This window comes from Gigantopelta aegis, chromosome 10 (genome assembly GCF_016097555.1).
Source record: "Gigantopelta aegis isolate Gae_Host chromosome 10, Gae_host_genome, whole genome shotgun sequence".
Lineage (NCBI taxonomy): Eukaryota > Metazoa > Mollusca > Gastropoda > Neomphalida > Peltospiridae > Gigantopelta > Gigantopelta aegis.
Window position 1 is genome coordinate 75,121,501 of NC_054708.1, and position 15,826 is coordinate 75,137,326.

Here is a 15,826-nt window from a genome sequence, read left to right on the forward strand (position 1 = left end):
CTTTGGCTAGAAGTCTTTGGGCACTCTCATCAAATAAGCTAGAAGTCTTTGGGCACTCTTATCAAATAAGCTAGACGTATTTGACTAGAAGTCTTTAGGCAAGCTAGACGTATTTGACTAGAAGTCTTTAGGCAATCATCAAATAAGCTATACGTCTTTGGCTAGATGTCTTTGGGCACTCATCAAATAAGCTAGACGTCTTTGGCTAGAAGTCTTTGGGCACTCTCATCAAATAAGCTAGAAGTCTTTGGGCACTCTTATCAAATAAGCTAGAAGTATTTGGGCACTCTTATCAAATAAGCTAGAAGTATTTGGCTAGAAGTCTTTGAGCACTCTCATCAAATAAGCTAAACGTCTTTGGCCAGAAGTCTTTAGGCACTCATCAAATAAGCTAGACGTCTTTGGGCACACTTATCAAATAAGCTAGACGTTTTTGGCTAGAAGTCTTTGGGCACTCTCATCAAATAAGCTAAACGTCTTTGGCTAGAAGTCTTTAGGCACTCATCAAATAAGCTAGACGTCTTTGGCTAGAAGTCTTTGGGCACTCTCATCAAATAAGCTAGAAGTCTTTGGGCGTTCTCATCAAATAAGCTAGAAGTCTTTGGGCACTCTCATCAAATAAGCTAGACGTCTTTGGGCACTCTTATCAAATAAGCTAGACGTCTTTGGGCACTCTTATCAAATAAGCTAAAAATCTTTGGCTAGAAGTCTTTGGGCACTCTCATCAAATAAGCTAGAAGTCTTTGGGCGTTCTCATCAAATAAGCTAGAAGTCTTTGGGCACTCTCATGAAATAAGCTAGAAGTCTTTGGGCACTCTTATCAAATAAGCTAGACGTCTTTGGGCACTCTTATCAAATACTAGTATTATCAAATAAGCTAGAAGGCTTTGGGCACTCTTATTAAATAAGCTAGAAGTCTTTGGGCACTCTTATCAAATAAGCTAGAAGTCTTTGGGCACTCTTATCAAATAAGCTAGACGTCTTTGGGCACTCTTATCAAATAAGCTAAAAATCTTCGATAGCAAATTGGCTGTTACCAACCTCGGTGACATAGTGGTTATGCCAGTGGATTAGATGTTTGTACATATGTACGTATAGCGCGACCTTAGCGGTAGCCCGGGGTGTTTTGGCTATCGATTTCTCACTCGGACTACCAGTTGTCTAACCCTGGTAGTCCGCCGGGCTACCAAATGTTTTGGCATGTCTAGTCACTCTTAAATCAACAAGACGTTTAATTCATCGGTGTCTGAAATTCCACCTTTCCACCTGCTGCCAGGAGTCGCTGTAACTGTTAACTGATCCCCTAGTGTGACCCACACGTGACAGTTGCGCAATACGATTTAGTAAAATAAAGGAGTATATCTACCAGTAGTAGGATTTTTTTTTTTTTTTTTTTTTTTTTTAAACATAGCGGACCAAACCAAATAATTTGATGTAATCCAGTGGCCAGATACACTGGTTCGTACGGGTCATGGTCAGGTCAGGTCATAGGGTTTAACGTGCACATACAGAACAAGCTGTTGTAGCGCACGCCTGTCATGGGCACAGGAGCCGGCCTCGGACGGCTCCTCCGTCCAGGACAGAAGGGGGTGGGGGGAGAGAAATTAGGGACACCCTGCCCTGGCAGGTGCAAGGGAACACCAGCAGTTCGATCAAGATCGGTAACAGGCAGGGGGGGGGGGGGGGGGGGGTGCTATTGAATTTTGAATGGAGCAGTTAATATGCCAAAGAGAAAAGGTGCGCATTTTGAGCGATCGATCAAAAAGAAAGAGTTACGGGTCATGGAATTTTCATTTGGGTCATGGGCTAACTATTCGTTTGACAATCAACAACGCTTTGTATGATCAAGACTATTTGCTGCCAGCTGAAGTCTAAACTAAACGATAATTCAATAGCGGTTTATTTTCTTCTAGGCTACCTATGCAAATTGTCAAATTATTGGTTACAAAATTAATATCTATTATTGTTAAATAAATGTATAAACTGACGAATATTTTCAGTGTTAAAAATATTAATCTTTCTTACAAATTAATTTTAATGAAATCTCTCTTATCGTTTACTATGGCTTTGCGCGATAACCTCGCTCAAAATAACATCTGACCTTGTCACATGATAACACATCGCGATCACATGTCTGAGATAATTGCCTTACGGCATTTACAAGTTTAATGTCATCAATAAAGACCGCTATTGTTTTGGAATAAAGGTTAGTTTGGTTAAGATTCTTCATAATTACACCTATTGAACATAGTTGCAGCCATTTTAAGTATTAAAATATACAATATCGATCTGAAGATCATACGATTAGCAGACAGTTCTACTCGTGAAAAACGTATGAAGTGTTTCAATAATTATAATATTTTGTAAGCCTTCATTACGAGATTAGGCCTAAAAACAATTAATAATAATAATAATAATAATAATAATAAATACTATTGTATATTTATGGAATCGTACCAACCAAGTTAATGCAGGTAGAATAGGGCGGTTGTTTGGTGGTGGTGGTTAGAGTTTTTTTCATATCATATTTACTCCTCTTTTGAGGCCATCCTTAAAAATATTTTGTTTTGTCCATTTCCGACCAGTAGTTTCAAATGTGGGTAGGTATTATTATTATTATTATTATTATTATTATTTACGCCTAATTTCGTAATGAAAGTAAAGTTTGTTTTATTTAACGACGTCGCTAGAGCACATTGATTTTTTATCTTATCATCGGCTATTGGACGTCAAACATATGGTCATTCTGACACTGTTTTTCAGAGGAAACCCGCTGTCGCCACATAGGCTACTCTTTTACGACAGGCAGCAAGGGATCTTTTATTTGCGCTTCCCACAGGCAGGATAGCACAAACCATGGCCTTTGTTGAACCAGTTATGGATCACTGGTCGGTGCAAGTGGTTTACACATACCCATTAAGCCTTGCGAAGCACTCACTCAGGGTTTGGAGTCGGTATCTGGATTACAAATCCCATGCCTCGACTGGGATCCGAACCCAGTACCTACCAGCCTGTAGACCGATGGCCTGCCACGACGCCATCGAGACCGGTAATTTCGTAATGAAGGCTTACACAGTAATATAATGCCACATATGAGACACTTCATTCTGACACATATTAATGTCATAGTTTTGAGTATTTTCCCCAGATTCTGTTCAATGATTTAAACTAAAAACTTTATTGTTCATTAAGGGTTATCATGCAGGGTTAATAATTGTATATTTCACAGTATAATGCTCATTATTTACAAAAACCCACCCTAAAAAGTTTAAATAAAAATAAATTCTTTTTCTTTTTTCTTTCTTTTTTTTTTCTTTTCTTTTAAAGTTGTGGGGCTACCAATTTTTACTAAGGGCTTTCCCCAGGATTTTTTTTAAGACGCTTACATATTTAGCATCATTATAAGGCAAAAATCAAGCCAAAAGAAGTGGGGTAGTGGGTTGAAAACAGCCTTCAATCCATCAAATCATGTTGGGGGTTTTGGGGGGGTTTTAGTGGGGGTTTTTTTTGGGGGGGGGGGGGGGGGGGGGGGGGTAAAACTTTAAAAAAAAAAAATCCATCAATTCCCCACCCCCAACAATTTCATAATTTGGGTTATGTTGTTGCTGTTGATTTCAGCATCATGTTAAATGCTTGTTGTGATTTCTGCTTGTAAAATACCTAAGCTAAGAATGCTGACGTCACAGTATATTCATTTATAAAAAAAGAAAAAAAAGGTAATAAAATAAATTTTTACGGTCTTTTTAAAATCCAGCTAACTTATTAAATGTCACCTCACAGTTTTACAAATATATATCTAGCATTATCTAACAAATATGATTATTGTAAACTAATTCAGTGTACGTGTAACTGCAATTTGTATAAATACTGCATGTTCATTTCCCGCGATCACGATCTGCATGCGTGCTCACGACCATAGGTACAAAATTAACAAAGACAAAGGAAATAACCGAAACTGCAGTTAGGTATTCATTGATGCAAACAACTATTGCTTTTCTACAAATTTACATCAAGATTTACTTCTGTGTAACTGTACTGTTTAATGTCCGCAACGATGTCTCTTGACACGTGGGTGTCAGCTGACTCTGAAGCGTGACGTATATTACGCCAAGAGCTTTCCTCAGTTCAGCCAACGAACGTTCTTCCTAATGTTCGCGAACTATTTGATTGGTGTCTGTCGTGTCCATTTGGTTTAACGTGAAGCACACAAACCAGTGTAGCGAACGTTTTGTTTTCGCTCGGTCTGGCTGAACAGAGCCCTTGGGATAACCTGTACCACGTGACCAGCACAAGCCCGCCAACAATTAAAACGGTGCGATCAATGGACCTCAAAGTGAACATCTAAAGAATTGCAGAGATACCAAATGGAAGTGTGATAATGTGTGGTGAATGACGTTACGGATCACAGCTCCATTGTTTTGTATACATGTTACAAATTAAGCCGACACGGTCCTGCAGTTAAGGCGCTTACCAGACATGAAGGCGCTTACTTGGCTGGCTAAGGGAGCACGGGCCGTGTCGGCTTATCGCTCTAGGGAAACCCCAGGGGCCCGCCGCTACTAGATTTTATGACCTGGCTCCGGGCTACCACTGAAAAAACTTAAGGTCAAGGCTTGAGGTACTATAGCCTGTATAGCTACAGAAACAATAGGCAAAAAGTAAAAGGTAATCAAACATATTTATATGAATATAATAAAGTGACCATTTAATAGTGCCTATCCTGAGTTAGAATTATCAGTCTCTGCACAGGGTTCATACACTCAAACATTTTAATTTTCCAGGACTTTAAGCACTATTTTGGTTCATTTTCCAGGACTGTTATTTTTTTCCAGGAGTCTGAATACATTACCTGGAAAGGATATTTAGTTTAACGACGCTCCAGTACACTGCTTATTTAACCACATTGTGGATATTTTTAAGGCCTTCATTTATTTTTGGTCAAGATTCAGAATTCTATAACTTTATATAGACAGGTCTTTAGATTGTACCAAAGTAAATAATCTTTACTTCAATACCACTTAAATGTTAAGCTTAATTTGACTGATATAACTTGAAATGCATTTCAGCAACATCTTTACCAGCTGTTAATAATATTACCATACTAACAAGATCTCTGGGTTCTCAGAGCAAACAAAAAGCAGTTGTGCTCAAATAATAATTTTCTGGAATAATAATCCATCAAAGTATTACAAATAAACAATAAATAAATAAAACAATGTTTTGGGGTGTCGTTATATAAAAATAAATAAATTTTATGTAATATATATATATATTTAGAGAATAACTAACGAGCTACGAGGAATTACGAATTATCTGTCCCCGAGTGAATGAATGTTGTAAACCCGAGCCTTTGGCGAGGGTTTTACAACATTCATTTACGAGGGACAGATAATTCGTAGCGAGTTGGTTATTCTCTTTATTACCCATTGTCAATTTTAACTGATTTTTAATGTAAAAATTCCTCTGCAGTCTACAACAAAGCCATCAGCCATTACGTCATATAATCTTACGTGCATTACATGACGTAACGTAAGTGACGTCATAGCATTAACGACGTTCTTTTTACAGCCAAATGTTTACAGTACAAAATAATACAACTGTATTTGCATTTGAAAATAATTATTTTTATATACTGTATTACTAAAGCCGCTGCTTATGAAAATATACCATTTCATGTTTACGAAACAAATGAGTCCATTTTTTTTGTAAATCTGTGTAGATCGTATAACGTATGTGTAATCTGACTCATGAATGGAAACATTATATGAATGAAAGTGAAGTTCCGGCCATAGCAAGCAACCAACCAAACGTGATTTTTAAGCCAGCCAATCAGTGGCTGTAGAAGCAGTCTGCACACTGTGCAGAGATAGAAACAATATTACCCCGTATATTTTAGCCCATATGGGTAATAATATATATATATATATATATATATATATATATATATATATATATATATATATATATATATATATATATATATATATATATATAAAATATGAAGAAAAAAGGGGTTTTGGGGTGTCATTATATAAAAATAAATACATTTTATGTATAATTTATATAAACTCTTCTACCCAAAAAATATGAAGAAAGAAAAAAGAAAACCATATCCAGATTTAATATTAAAAAAAAAAGAAAAAAACACAAACGTCTACACATTAATTAATACATTTACGGTATTACATTTATAGGTCTGTGCTTTTAGAGTACATGTACATATACTTAAAATCATCATTTATTTGTAATTTTTGAAAAGTACCTAATGACAAAATTACATAAATCATATAAACATGTTTTATTTCCATTAATAATTATTTTAAACTCATTAGTGACATCATCTTTCAAATAAGAAATTTACCGGAATTATACCCATTTCGGTTAGTAACTAAATGTCAAATACATTTTTTTATTGATAACACAAAAATAATCTCTTGAAGTGGACTCTTGGTACCATAGGCTTATGGGCTACAATTTGTGTAGGCGGCAGAGGTTGGTGTTTGCCCGAATTAAACAAAAATGCCCGAATATGGATAACAACATTTATTCATATTAACATTACTACTAACCAGTTATATAGGGTTGCAAATGAATCACTATGCATTTTTACATTGATTACAACTAATTTTGATGGTAGAATGATAGAAATACATAGTGAAAAGGTCTCAGGTTAGCACATTTTGCACGAATATCTACCATTTGTGCCAGAATTTAAGATTTTGCTCCAGCACTAGGGGGCAGTTGCCCCACCCCAACCCCCTGCCTCGTACGCTTATGCTTGGTACCACCAATTTACATCACAAACAATCAAAACTAATCAATAAAATGATTGTTTATTTAGTTAATTGGTCTCTTCATCGACTTGCCTTAACATGTGGGTCCAGTGCCGGCTCCAACCGAGAGCGAGTTCTTTAGGGCTTAATGAGTAGGTGTAAGGCCACTACACCCTCTTCTCTCTCACTAACCACTAACCAACTAACAATTAACCCACTGTCCTGGACAGACAGCCCAGATAGCTGAGGTGTGTGTCCAGGACAGCGTGCTTAAACCTTAATTGGATATAAGCACGAAAATGTGTTCATTTGTGTCCACGCCTTCTCATTGTGTATATATTATAAAAGCTGGCCAATGGCAGTCGACCTATTATAATTATACCGTTGCATGGCAGATATTGTTTGGAACCAGGCGTCAAACGCGATTATTTATAAATATATATATATCAAAGAATTATTAAATGAAGAAACTAAAATAATAAAATTCCAAGAGGTTGATTCATTTTCCCAAGAGTTTATACACTTTCCAGGAAGAAAATAAAATCTAAGCATTTTCCAGGATGCGTGCGAACCCTGTCTGCATAATCATAACATTTTGAACGTGTATTCTTTGTGTAAATGTCATTGATAGATGTGTGGTTTCATTGATAAATAGCTATAGTTCTTCCCACAGGGAATGCCTTTTTTCATACTATGAAATTTACTACAAGTTATTTATTTTTGAGCCAATTGTTTTCTAAAATACATTTGTTTTTGTTATTTCCAAAACACTTTTACTTTTCTTTTTACGTCAAACCAAACTCAGAAATCTGATGCTATGATATATTTAATACTGTTGCAGTATATTGTTTTTCAGAAATGGTGTCCTTCAGTCACATCACCACGGATAATACCTAAACATCTCTGGAAGGTTTGGCTGACGGTTGGCTAAAAGCCGAAATGGGTATGTTAATTGCTACTTTATCTTTGAAATGAAATGAAAAACATCTTACTCAGTACTAAATTACAGTTTTCACCATATAATAAGCAAACTTGATATGACCTGAAGATCACTCTGTAAGTCATTCTCTTCATTAAACATATTAAACTAAATGTATGATTCACTATATTTCTAAATAAATTCTGTATAAATTTATAAGTTTATTAGTTTCTAACAATTAGGCTGGAGAGTTAAGAGATTCGAATAAAACAATGTTTTACATCATTGTAACAGTAGTCTATTCATACAGGTGTCCAGGGAAAATGTAGGCAAAAGGGTCTGCTATATGTAGGTTCATATTGGAAACCCCTCCCATCCCAGGTCCAGACCACATTACACCCCTCATATCAGGGATTTACTATTCCCCCAACCCAGTGCATGTCTTTTTGTACTTTTCTTCACTCTGAAAAGTAGAAACTTTGATAACTTAAACTAAAAGGGTCAAAGAGAAATACATGTAGTTTAAATTTCAGGGACTTTGAGTTTGTGGGATACTCAGAATTGAAGCTGGAAGGAAACAGGAGGACTTCATATCATTTCATGAAAAATGCTAATTTCTTCTTGTATTACTCTAAAACCAAGTAAATAACAAAATAAAAGACGTAACTAAAATTAATTTAACATACACACCACACACTTATACTTATATTTATACATCTACATCTACATCTACATATATTACAGCTGCAACGAATACACCAAGTGGTGAATACGATACGGATCATGAATATGGGGTCTCGAATATGAATAAAATATTCCCGAATACCAATAATTACAGTAAATCTACCAATATTGTACTACTGACTTGCTGAATGAAGCAAGCCACCAGTGAATAAAAGTCAAAAATAGCATTTAAATAGTAGGATGTGTTTAACATTAAACTTTGGAATGGTAGACGATAAAAATTAAAACATTAACAAAATCAGGGTTCCAGCTGGAAAATGTTCATTAATAGCCAAAGTTGTAGCCAAATGTTTACTTTTATAGCCACAATATAAATTTTATAGCCAAAAGAGTGGATTGAAAATTTTAACATTTATATTTGTGTAATTTATTCTCAAATTCATGTGGTGTATTTGTCCTAGTGAGCAATACATTTGTGATTCTTCGTACGATCAACAAGCCTATCGCCGATAGTATCGCTATCGGTGGTCGAAATGTCAACCAGGTACATGCCATCATAATTATCTTTAGTTTCATCCTCAGTAGTGGCGGCGCAAGTTTCAGTTGAGGTCTCACTACACAGATCACTTCCGGGTGAGAGTTCATTCATCACGGTCCACTATAGTTCCTAATTGTGACACATGTTATGGTTCACATATTCACTTCTAGGAAATGGTGAAGAATTAAAACAATATGTATGTTTAATGGTAAGCCTTCTGGCTGTATTTTGCCCATGTTATTTTGTAATATTGTGCATCGACCTTTTGGGACATGGGTATATAGCGCAAGTGACAGCCGGAGTGAATCGGTTAATGAACCACCTGTTCGGACCGGTACTACTGCCAGATGCGGTCATATAGCTAAAAACTGAGACGGAAATGTTCTCAATTTTGGAGTGACAATAAATGCTTGTATAATGTATGTTCGCAATGGTGTATGTTGTTAGTGCCAATGAGAACCTGTTCTATGGGCAATCTTCGCTTGAAGTTGGGCAGTTTAACATGGGTTTCAATGGCAGATGACATCTGTGTAGTGAGACCTGATTCGTTGATGTCGGTGTCAGCCATGTGGACTTCCCGAACGGGTAGAAGCATATCTGTTATTTGTACCTGAGATTTCAAATCGCGATCCCGTTTGTACTTGGTTGGTCGCGGCATTGTGTTGTAATCACTGGCGGTCCCGCAACACTTAGCGTCACCACGTGATAACTGTGATTAAAGATCGCATTTGAACGAGCGTTTGATTTACTAGAACAATGTTTTAAAATTAAACGTAAACAATGATACAAATTGCAAATTATCTTGGTAGATAAAACATAAGAGTATAATTTGGTGTGAAACTTAAATAAATTTTTTTGGACCGCATATCTGGCGTTTTAATAGGTTATACTGAGCTTACGCAAACTGAAATAAATATATTCATACAAATGAAGTACTCGATCGAACAGAGCCCAGTATGTAGATTTTATTCGTGAGGAATCGTTAATGATTTGATTGGTTCACAATTCACTGCATCCACATTTTATTTTATTAAGGGCAAGGGTTTCGTGCGTATATTTTCTTTGGAATGGCGGCGACATTAAAATATATATATATATATATTAGGAAAATAAGATAATCCGAATTTCAGGAAACATTGGTTGAAAAAAATAAATCACCATTTTGTATCGCCTGATTGACCAGATTATAGCCAAATTTGTGATAATTCGCGACAATGGCGAACGGCAGCTGGAACCCTGCAAAATTATAAGAAAAAAGAAAATTAACAAGACGAAAACACAAAACAGACTTCTTAAAATATATATATATATATATATATATATATATATATATATATATATATATATATATATATAAAGGGACTGTTTGCAGCTATTGTAAGATGCATCTGACTAATAGAGTCTTTTATGCAACTAAAATTAAGTATTAAATCTGTTTTCTTGTTAAGAATACCAGTGTTTGCCTATCAATGTGTTTGCGGTCATGTGCTAAAGTTTCCAGCAGTTATTGTCAATTATCCTCCTGATATATATTGTTTCGTGCGTACAAACTTATTGGAAAATAACATCTGGTTTTGGCTACTACAACATTAGGATGACAACAAACACCTTGTTTATATACACTGATATTCGAAACAAGAAAATATATTTAATATGTTATTTTAGTCATCAAAAAGGATCTGTTACTCCAAATCTGAAACCTGTTACCAAACTCCAGGAAAGGTCCCTTTAATACTGTATGTGCTCTTTTTAAACATTGCATCCCTCCCTGAATGTTAGAGATACCCTTTTAAAAACCTCCTTAGCACAACTGTGGATTGGCTCATCTATAAATATTAATCGTTCTTTGCAGAGACCAGAGACACAATGAAGGAAGGTCTTCGGTCTATGAGGCAACCCAGTCTGATCAAACAGCTGCGATCTGTTCTTGACCAGTATCCAAAAGGACAAATTCTCAAGGTAACTACACTGAAGCTGCAGTGTCGCATCACCATCTCATAACACTGGTTTATTAAAGGTGTTGATATGTCTTGTCCTATCTGTGCGAGAGTGTATTTAAAAAATCCCTAGTTGCTAATGTAGTGGATTTCCACTGTCAGAATTATTAAGTGGTTGACAGCCAACAGCTGATGATCAATTAATCAGTGTGGTACAGTGGTGTCATGAAAAAAACCTGATTTATATTTTTATTTCTGGGTGTGTTACAAGTGTATACACAATGAAACAGGATATTTTTCATAAATTATTACCAATATTTGTTCTTTACTCACCTTGGTTGTGTAATGGTTAAGCCATCTGTAGGTATTGGGTTTGTGTCCTACCTGAGGCAATGGTGGATTCTTTATTTCAGTAATAGTGAAGTAATGCTATCATTTGGCTGTAATAGTGGAATGATGCCATCTCTTGACTTTAATAGTTGAGTGATGCCATATATTGGATGTAATAGTGGCAAGATTCTATCTCTTTGCTGTAATAGTAAAGTGATGCCATCGCTTGGCTGTAACAGTTAATTAAGTGGCCTCATTTCTTGGATGTAACAGTGAAGTGACCCCATTTCTTGGATGTAACAGTGAAGTCATGTCTTCTATAGGCATGATAGTGAAGTAAGGCTATAATAGTGAAATTCAAATGATGCCAACTCTTGGCTGTAATAGTGAAATGATGCCATTTCCTGTCTGTAATAATGAAGTGATGCTATATCCTGTCCGTAATAGTGAAGTGATGCTATATCCTGTCTGTAATAGTGAAGTGATGCCATATGTTGGCTGTAATAGTGAAATGATGCCATATGTTGGTTGTAATAATGAAGTGATGCCGTATATTGGCTGTAATAGTGAAGTGATGCCATATGTTGGCTGTAATAATGAAATGATGCCGTATATTGGCTGTAATAGTGAAATGATGCCATATGTTGGCTGTAATAGTCAAATGATACCGTATATTGGTTGTAATAGTGAAGTGATGCCATATCCTGTCTGTAATAGTGAAATGATGCCATATCCTGTCTGTAATAGTGAAGTGATGCCGTATATTGGCTGTAATAATGAAATGATGCCGTATATTGGCTGTAATAGTGAAATGATGCCATATGTTGGCTGTAATAATGAAGTGATGCCGTATATTGGCTGTAATAGTGAAGTGATGCCATATGTTGGCTGTAATAATGAAATGATGCCGTATATTGGCTGTAATAGTGAAATGATGCCATATCTTGGCTGTAATAGTGAAATGATGCCATATGTTGGCTGTAATAGTGAAATGATGCCGTATATTGGTTGTAATAGTGAAATGATGCCATATCTTGGCTGTAATAGTGAAAGGTTGCCTTATATTGGCTGTAATAGTGAAATGATGCCATATCCTGTCTGTAATAGTGAAGTGATGCCGTATATTGGCTGTAATAATGAAATGATGCCGTATATTGGCTGTAATAGTGAAATGATGCCATATGTTGCCTGTAATAATGAAGTGATGCCGTATATTGGCTGTAATAGTGAAGTGATGCCATATGTTGGCTGTAATAATGAAATGATGCCGTATATATTGGCTGTAATAGTAACTGATGCCATATGTTGGCTGTAATAGTGAAATGATGCCATATCTTGGCTGTAATAGTGAAATGATGCCATATGTTGGCTGTAATAGTGAGATGATACCGTATATTGGTTGTATAATAGTGAAATGATGCCATATCTTGGCTGTAATAGTGAAATGTTGCCTTATATTGGCTGTAATAGTGAAATGATGCCGTATATTGGCTGTATTAGTGAAATGATGCCATATCTTGGCTGTAATAGTGAAATGATGCCATATCTTGGCTGTAATAGTGAAATGATGCCATATGTTGGCTGTAATAGTGAAATGATGCCATATATTGGTTGTATAATAGTGAAATGATGCCATATCTTGGCTGTAATAGTGAAATGTTGCCTTATATTGGCTGTAATAGTGAAATGATGCCGTATATTGGCTGTATTAGTGAAATGATGCCATATATTGGCTGTAATAGTGAAATGATGCCATGTGTTGGCTGTAATAATGAAATGAAGCCATATGTTGGCTGTAATAGTGAAGTGATATTGCCATATGTTGGCTGTAATAGTGAAATGATGCCATATATTGGCTGTAATAGTGAAATGATGCCATATATTGGCTGTAATAGTGAAATGATGCCATATCTTGGCTGTAATAGTGAAATGTTGCCGTATATTGGCTGTAATAGTGAAATGATGCCATATCTTGGCTGTAATAGTGAAATGATGCCATATATTGGCTGTAATAGTGAAATGATGCCGTATATTGGCTGTAATAGTGAAATGATGCCATATGTTGGCTGTAATAGTGAAATGATGCCATATATTGGCTGTAATAGTGAAGTGATGCCATATGTTGGCTGTAATAATGAAATGATGCCGTATATTGGCTGTAATAGTGAAATGATGCCATATCTTGGCTGTAATAGTGAAATGATGCCATATGTTGGCTGTAATAGTGAAATGATGCCGTATATTGGTTGTAATAGTGAAATGATGCCATATCTTGGCTGTAATAGTGAAATGTTGCCTTATATTGGCTGTAATAGTGAAATGATGCCATATCCTGTCTGTAATAGTGAAGTGATGCCGTATATTGGCTGTAATAGTGAAATGATGCCGTATATTGGCTGTAATAGTGAAATGATGCCATATGTTGCCTGTAATAATGAAGTGATGCCGTATATTGGCTGTAATAGTGAAGTGATGCCATATGTTGGCTGTAATAATGAAATGATGCCGTATATATTGGCTGTAATAGTAACTGATGCCATATGTTGGCTGTAATAGTGAAATGATGCCATATCTTGGCTGTAATAGTGAAATGATGCCATATGTTGGCTGTAATAGTGAGATACCGTATATTGGTTGTATAATAGTGAAATGATGCCATATCTTGGCTGTAATAGTGAAATGTTGCCTTATATTGGCTGTAATAGTGAAATGATGCCGTATATTGGCTGTATTAGTGAAATGATGCCATATCTTGGCTGTAATAGTGAAATGATGCCATATCTTGGCTGTAATAGTGAAATGATGCCATGTTGGCTGTAATAGTGAAATGATGCCGTATATTGGTTGTATAATAGTGAAATGATGCCATATCTTGGCTGTAATAGTGAAATGTTGCCTATATATTGGCTGTAATAGTGAAATGATGCCATATATTGGCTGTAATAGTGAAATGATGCCATATCTTGGCTGTAATAGTGAAATGATGCCATATGTTGGCTGTAATAGTGAAATGATGCCGTATATTGGTTGTAATAGTGAAATGATGCCATATCTTGGCTGTAATAGTGAAATGTTGCCTTATATTGGCTGTAATAGTGAAATGATGCCGTATATTGGCTGTAATAGTGAAATGATGCCGTATATTGGCTGTAATAGTGAAATGATGCCATATATTGGCTGTAATAGTGAAATGATGCCATATGTTGGCTGTAATAGTGAAATGATGCCATATCTTGGCTGTAATAGTGAAATGATGCCATATGTTGGCTGTAATAGTGAAATGATGCCATATATGATGCCATATGTTGGCTGTTAGTGAAATGATGCCATATCTTGGCTGTAATAGTGAAATGATGCCATATCTTGGCTGTAATAGTGAAATGTTGGCTGTAATAGTGAAATATTGGCTGTAATAGTGAAATGATGCCTTATATTGGCTGTAATAGTGAAATGATGCCATATCTTGGCTGTAATAGTGAAATGATGCCATATGTTGGCTGTAATAGTGAAATGATGCCATATATTGGTTGTATAATAGTGAAATGATGCCATATCTTGGCTGTAATAGTGAAATGTTGCCTTATATTGGCTGTAATAGTGAAATGATGCCGTATATTGGCTGTAATAGTGAAATGATGCCATATCTTGGCTGTAATAGTGAAATGATGCCATATATTGGCTGTAATAGTGAAATGATGCCATATATTGGCTGTACTGTGAAATGAGTGGAAGTGATATTGCCATATGTTGGCTGTAATAGTGAAATGATGCCATATATTGGCTGTAATAGTGAAATGATGCCATATGTTGGCTGTAATAGTGAAATGATGCCATATATTGGCTGTAATAGTGAAATGATGCCATATCTTGGCTGTAATAGTGAAATGATGCCATATATTGGCTGTAATAGTGAAATGATGCCATATCTTGGCTGTAATAGTGAAATGATGCCATATATTGGCTGTAATAGTGAAATGATGCCGTATATTGGCTGTAATAGTGAAATGATGCCGTATATTGGCTGTAATAGTGAAATGATGCCATATGTTGGCTGTAATAGTGAAATGATGCCATATATTGGCTGTAATAGTGAAATGATGCCATATCTTGGCTGTAGTAGTGAAATGTTGCTGTATATTGGCTGTATTAGTGAAATGATGCCATATCTTGGCTGTAATAGTGAAATGATGCCATGTGTTGGCTGTAATAATGAAGTGATGCCATATGTTGGCTGTAATAGTGAAGTGATGCCATATGTTGGCTGTAATAGTGAAGTGATGCCATATGTTGGCTGTAATAGTGAAATGATGCCATATATTGGCTGTAATAGTGAAATGATGCCATATGTTGGCTGTAATAGTGAAAATTATTTCCCCACTGGATTTGGCTGTAATAGTGAAATGATGCCATATGTTGGCTGTAATAGTGGGTGATGGGTATATTGGCTGTAATCTGATGCCATATGTTGGCTGTAATAGTGAAATGTTGCCGTATATTGGCTGTAATAGTGAAATGATGCCATATGTTGGCTGTAATAGTGAACTCTGTAATATGAAGTGATGCCCTATGTTGGCTGTAATAGTGAAAATGCCTTGTGTAAAGTGAAATGATGCCAGTAATATTGGCTGTAATAGTGAATGATGCC

At 35.9% G+C, this 15,826-nt stretch overlaps 1 protein-coding gene across 1 annotated transcript in view; it reads left to right on the forward strand.

The window, feature by feature from the left end:
• LOC121383809 (sacsin-like) overlaps positions 1-15,826 on the forward strand; it is a 65,041-nt gene that overhangs the window by 24,220 nt on the left and 24,995 nt on the right. Inside the window, exons 2-3 of the mRNA XM_041513907.1 lie at positions 7,630-7,716; positions 10,767-10,873. Coding sequence (XP_041369841.1) covers positions 7,713-7,716; positions 10,767-10,873 — 111 coding nt within the window. The 5' untranslated portion in view covers positions 7,630-7,712. The remainder of the gene's footprint in view (positions 1-7,629; positions 7,717-10,766; positions 10,874-15,826) is intronic.